This window comes from Episyrphus balteatus, chromosome 4 (assembly GCF_945859705.1).
Source record: "Episyrphus balteatus chromosome 4, idEpiBalt1.1, whole genome shotgun sequence".
Classification (NCBI taxonomy): domain Eukaryota; kingdom Metazoa; phylum Arthropoda; class Insecta; order Diptera; family Syrphidae; genus Episyrphus; species Episyrphus balteatus.
In genome coordinates this window covers 27,123,515-27,129,998 of record NC_079137.1, presented here as the reverse complement: position 1 = coordinate 27,129,998, position 6,484 = coordinate 27,123,515, and the positions used below count along the sequence as shown (strand labels likewise).

The window sequence follows — 6,484 nt, the reverse complement described above, 5'->3', positions numbered from 1 at the left end:
AGTCAAAACGTTAACGTATGATCGTAATCGTGTGCCGTAATTCGACCTCTGGTTACCATGTCCTCGTTTTGTATGGTAACCCCAAAAGGAAAAATGAAAGCTATATGGTCTCTAAGCCTTAAAATTAGTATCTTCATCTCCCCAAAGCATCCAAATTGATTCATTGTTGTTATTAATGAATTACCTTCAATTAAAAAAAACAAAAACATCTTTACTTATTTACGCTGAACAAAAATGTTTAAGAAATTACATCAACAAAAAATTGTTCAGATTTTCGATTTGGTGTTATGAAGGCGAGACATTTCTTTTTTTTTTAATACTTTTAGATTTGTTATACGAATTTTTCAGCCGCAAGAAATTCTTTGGACTACTTACATTTTTTCAGGAGGGAAAATAAATTTCCCTCTCACAAGACCTCTTTTTTCGTACGCAAATCCTTCTTGAGCTAAAAATATTCAAATTTGTTTTTTTTTTTTGGGACTACCCAAAAGGGCCTAATTTTTAATTTAAATGTAGACAACTAAGCTTCATAGTTTTCACAGATCTGTTCTGACCCAAAAGCAAGAGCAAGTTCCAGACTGACTCATTAAACTCTAATTTATATAAATGTTCGGCGGGTTTCGAAAATTTCAGAACAGAGTACCTATTAAAAAAACTATTCTTTGCTACAAATTGCCGATTTTATTACTCGAAACTCACCCAAAGTTTAACGAAATATTTTAAAATAGTATTTCTCAGCCTTTAGACAAGTAGGTAGACACGCAATGATTTTCAATACAGGAAATTAACAAATTGCTTTCTCTGGATTTGTGTACCTGGTAAATCTGCTTTTATCTGAATAGTACAAGCGTTTGACAAGTGAATGTAATCCTTGAAACTATTATAGATATAGTAGGTTCCACCACTCAAATTTGATAATAATAATAGAAAAAAAAAAATACTTTGACTTAGATTAATTTAATCGGAATGAATTTACTAATTATATGTATCAAATACAAGTGAACATAACAGGCTGTCAGACGAAATTCGCAGATCATATCGGAACTTGTCAAACACAAGACGGTTTTGTCAGATATCAAAGAATGATTTGACAGTCCCAAAGATAAATGATAAGACCAATCAAAAAAGCGTGCGTAATCAGTGCTGTTTCACTTTGGGCTATAAAAGTCGAAATCAAATGTCTAATTGAGGATAGAACAAAACAAAATGTTCAAGTTGGTAGTATTTATTTCATTGGTCGCCTGTGCGTTGGGGTCCACCATCCCTGAAGGCCTATTACCTCAGTTAGATGGACGCATTGTCGGTGGCGAGGAAACGACAATATCAGAATTTCCATACCAACTTTCCATGATGAACAGAGGCAGTCACAGTTGTGGAGCTAGTTTATTAACTCCAAGATATGCCTTGACAGCTGCTCATTGTGTTTCTGGTGCTTCTGCGAGCAATTTGAAAATTCGTGCTGGATCTTCGTCAAGAAGCAGTGGTGGAACAGTTGTTCAAGTTGAAAGGGTTAAAGCTCACCCACTCTACAAATCCAGCACGATGATGTACGATGTTGCTATCCTTAAATTGGAAAGTGCGCTCCCTCTTGGACCAGACATTAGCACTATTGAGTTAGTCAAAGAATCACCAGCTGAAGGAACTCGCGCTGTTGTCAGTGGTTGGGGTACAAAGAGCTCTGGAGCTCTCACCATTCCTACTGTTCTACGATTTGTGAGTGTTAAAATTGTCAGCCGCGAAGTGTGTGGATCAAAATCTTATTCTTATGGAAGTGACATCAAGGCGACCATGATTTGCGCACAAGCATCTGGAAAGGATGCATGCCAAGGTGATTCTGGTGGCCCATTGGCCGTTGATGCTGGACAAGCTGGTATTGTTTCATGGGGTTATGGATGTGCCGCTAAGAATTATCCTGGTGTTTATACTGATGTCGCTGCAGTTCGCCCATGGATTATTGAAACTATTTTGCAATTGTAATATTATTAGTTTTAAAACTTAATAAAATTAATTATAATTTATAGATTCTAATCATAAATCAATTGATTTGACATTCGAAATGATAATTTTGTGAAAATATCTCGATTGGGTTGTAGCTTTAATGATTTAACATTATCGGATTATCACAGAATAAAGCCGACTATGCAGTGTTTTTAAGGTTAAACTCAAATTATAGAATAATTTTCAAACAAAAAATTAACTAAATCGAAGTCTTAAGTTGTCTGAGTATCACTTAACACGTGGGTAACGTAGTCCCCATTAAAACCGATTTATTATCAAAACAATCACATACAATTTGCATGCCTATATACATAATGTATATAGCTACTTTATATTTATATTTATATTTACATTTATATAATACATATACATACTCGTAATGTTGGTGCGTATTGCTGGAATTTCTTATGTCCTTTCTTCACAGGCAATACCAGTTGAGAGTTTATTTTTTCCTAATGTTAGTGTAGTGTCTAGAGGGTATGATTCCATGTAAAAGTGTACACGAATTTTAAACAAATTATGCAATTATAAACAAATTATTTTTTCCAATAGCAAATTAGGTACTATTTACAAACGGCAACTCTTTATGCAAGTTGTAAGAAAAGTTTCTTTGTTATATTCCCTTAGGTATGTCTAAGAATTAAATTCAGGGAGTATAAATAATCTAAAAGCATTTTTAAAGCGTAAGCTTGCCAACTATAGAAGAATTTCACATGAATTATGCTACATTCATCTTATTCGTTTAAAAAAAATCTATTTGTGTATGGGAAATTTTTATGAATGTAACGTGAGTTACCATGGAATTGTCCTAGAGAAAAAGTTTGCACATCGACACATACACATATGTACATACATAATTTAGCCACTTGCCACGCTTTAAATTTCATTCTTTGAGTTTTTCGACTACGAGACCCATCTTATATGAAAAAGTCGTTTGGAGTGCAAATCTCATTTTGCATATTAGTTGGTCAAGGTCTTGTGAAGTGTTCACAATTTTGAAAAACGCCTTGGTCCCAATATCTCGAGGCTCGCATATAAAATTTGCTGAAATCTTTCTGATTTCATGAAAAGCGATATTTTTTTATTATTTTTATGACTTTGGATCACTAAAATATAAAAACTTGAGTACAGTTTTTTTTTAACTCAGCTTGTATTCAATATTTCCCAATATACATGTATTGCATGCATGTTTTGTTTTTCATTGCTTAAACATTCCTATTTTATCATAAATCTTCATTTTTTTACGAGATTCAGTACAAGGAATAAAAAGAGCACCTTAAAATAAGATGATGCTCACATTAAATTTCACATTCCGCTTAAACTCAGTTAAATTTAATGTGAACTTCATGTTATTTTAATAAAACTGACCAAAAATAAAAATTTTAAAATTATAGTAACACTCAAGCTTAAGTTGCAGTTTATCATGCTTACTTCCAGCAGTGAGATAGCACTATGGTGAGGTTCGATCCCCAGTGGCTGCCCGTTCTTATTTTTTATTTGCGGATTCAAGAAATTAATGTGATTTGTCTCCTTCATTTAAGGTGGAAGTCATCTTGGCAAAAACAATGCAGAAATTCGTTTATGCCTTCTGTTTTCTCCGTGTGGGTACATAATTTGCATTTCTAATCAAAAGGAAACAGACACAGCATATCATTTCCCCCTACAGTTCTTTTGTCGAGTTACAGATAAATTATGTAAATTCAGTATGATAAAGGCCATCAAAAAATCATTTTTTCTGTTTTGTATTTAAAATCTTTTTTAATTTTAATTTTAATTTTAATTTTAATTTTAATTTTAATTTTAATTTTAATTTTAATTTTAATTTTAATTTTAATTTTAATTTTAATTTTAATTTTAATTTTAATTTTAATTTTAATTTTAATTTTAATTTTAATTTTAATTTTAATTTTAATTTTAATTTTAATTTTAATTTTAATTTTAATTTTAATTTTAATTTTAATTTTAATTTTAATTTTAATTTTAATTTTAATTTTAATTTTAATTTTAATTTTAATTTTAATTTTAATTTTAATTTTAATTTTAATTTTAATTTTAATTTTAATTTTAATTTTAATTTTAATTTTAATTTTAATTTTAATTTTAATTTTAATTTTAATTTTAATTTTAATTTTAATTTTAATTTTAATTTTAATTTTAATTTTAATTTTAATTTTAATTTTAATTTTAATTTTAATTTTAATTTTAATTTTAATTTTAATTTTAATTTTAATTTTAATTTTAATTTTAATTTTAATTTTAATTTTAATTTTAATTTTAATTTTAATTTTAATTTTAATTTTAATTTTAATTTTAATTTTAATTTTAATTTTAATTTTAATTTTAATTTTAATTTTAATTTTAATTTTAATTTTAATTTTAATTTTAATTTTAATTTTAATTTTAATTTTAATTTTAATTTTAATTTTAATTTTAATTTTAATTTTAATTTTAATTTTAATTTTAATTTTAATTTTAATTTTAATTTTAATTTTAATTTTAATTTTAATTTTAATTTTAATTTTAATTTTAATTTTAATTTTAATTTTAATTTTAATTTTAATTTTAATTTTAATTTTAATTTTAATTTTAATTTTAATTTTAATTTTAATTTTAATTTTAATTTTAATTTTAATTTTAATTTTAATTTTAATTTTAATTTTAATTTTAATTTTAATTTTAATTTTAATTTTAATTTTAATTTTAATTTTAATTTTAATTTTAATTTTAATTTTAATTTTAATTTTAATTTTAATTTTAATTTTAATTTTAATTTTAATTTTAATTTTAATTTTAATTTTAATTTTAATTTTAATTTTAATTTTCGAATTATATGATTAATGTATAATATTCTAGCTGCTGAATATTTTAGTACAATTTTCTACTACCACTGATTGTGATTGTATTTGCTAAGTAAAACTGCACAGTTTAGATCGGTGTTAGTTTAATTGATAAAACTAATAAAGCACTTATCTCCCAGAAACGCTTATCAATACCAATGGGAAATTAAGAAGTTATGTGCTGCAATCTAAATTAAAACAATTTTAAAACGGTAAAACCTATGAAACCGTAAGTGTCACTCAAAATGTTAAAAAACTTGTGTATTTTTGTTTTACTTACTGTGCTATACTGTACTTGCGCAACTCCTATTCAGCCCCGAATAGTTGGCGGACAAATTGTAGACATTTCAAAACATCCATATTTTGCTTCAGTTCGCATAAAGTCCTGCAGTAGCTGTCCATATATTCATAAATGTGGGGCCAGTATTTACTCCGATAAAGTGCTTATAACGGCAGCACAGTGTTTGATGAACTTGGACAGCAAATGGCGTATAATGGTGGTAGCTGGTGCAAATTCCCGCTCAGGTGCGGACGGTGTGCAAATTCCTGTGGAAAAGAACGTTACACACTCGGGCTACAACTTTTGGACCATTGACAATGACATAGCCCTGCTCTTCCTACAAGATGGTCTACCATTAAACGAAATTGACATCAAGACCATATCTATAGCCGACAAGATGCCACTACCAGGTAAATCCGCCACTGTAAGTGGCTGGGGATGGGATGCTGAAGATGGAGGACCGACCTACTTCCTCCATGATGCTGTTGTGTCTATTGTTGATAATGCAAGTTGTGAAAAAATATATGGAGCTGGTGAAATAACAAATAATATGATTTGTGCGGGTCTTAAAAAAGGTGGAAAGGATGGCTGTCAAGAAGATACTGGAGGCCCACTGGTGGTGGATAATAATCTTGTTGGATTGGTATCATGGGGAAGAGGGTGTGCACGCGAAGGCTACCCTGGAGTTTATACGTATGTGCCTTCTCATAAGGAATGGATAGATAAGAAAATTATTGAAATTGAAATGTCTTAAACGAAGGTGCTTGGTGCTACCTTCAACTAAAAAATAAATGTTTTGAGATTAAAGTGAGTTGATAACGACTTTGACTTTTGCAATTAAAGATAAACTAATCTTTCAACTTTGTATGGATGTGTCGTAAATTTCTTGTATTTTTCTATTAAAAAAATAAAAACTAGATTGTTAACTTTAAATGTACTAGTAAATGTGCGAGTATAATTTGTGCGTTGGATATAAATGGTTAATATTAATGGATGGGGAAACAAAATTGATGAAATACATATTTAAATTAAATGTGAATATTTAAACAGTTTTACATTCACCCGTATTCTGCTATTCGATTCACGAGAATCGAAAGATTTCTTAATTTACCACGTCAACATGGCTTTGAAAAAACGCTAAATTTCGAAAGCAAAACGTTGTTTCCGTCTGTTTTAGAAATCTTAAAGAAAAAAAAATTGTTTAAATTCCGCGTGAATCGAATAGCAGAATACGGCCGGTTGTATTGCCTCCAAAAAAAAAATAGAGAGGGGGGCGGATTTATCTCGATCTGCGTACCTACTAGGCTTTATGTTATATTTTTAATTTAATTTTATAAGTTTCAATAAAAACTTTAAAAAATAAAAACTT

The 6,484-nt window shown here is 28.3% G+C and overlaps 2 protein-coding genes across 2 annotated transcripts; both read left to right on the top strand.

The window, feature by feature from the left end:
* The first annotated feature begins 895 nt into the window (after positions 1 to 895).
* On the top strand, positions 896 to 1,995 carry LOC129919835 (trypsin beta-like). The gene has a single exon (XM_056000907.1). It carries the CDS (start codon positions 1,207 to 1,209, stop codon positions 1,975 to 1,977), a length of 771 nt encoding a protein of 256 aa, XP_055856882.1. The 5' UTR covers positions 896 to 1,206; the 3' UTR covers positions 1,978 to 1,995.
* A 3,027-nt stretch (positions 1,996 to 5,022) lies between these two features.
* Positions 5,023 to 5,963, top strand: LOC129918487 (trypsin eta-like). Its single transcript, XM_055999072.1, has one exon. The coding sequence runs from the start codon at positions 5,081 to 5,083 to the stop codon at positions 5,867 to 5,869; it is 789 nt and encodes a 262-aa protein (XP_055855047.1). The 5' UTR covers positions 5,023 to 5,080; the 3' UTR covers positions 5,870 to 5,963.
* The last annotated feature ends 521 nt before the right edge of the window (positions 5,964 to 6,484 follow it).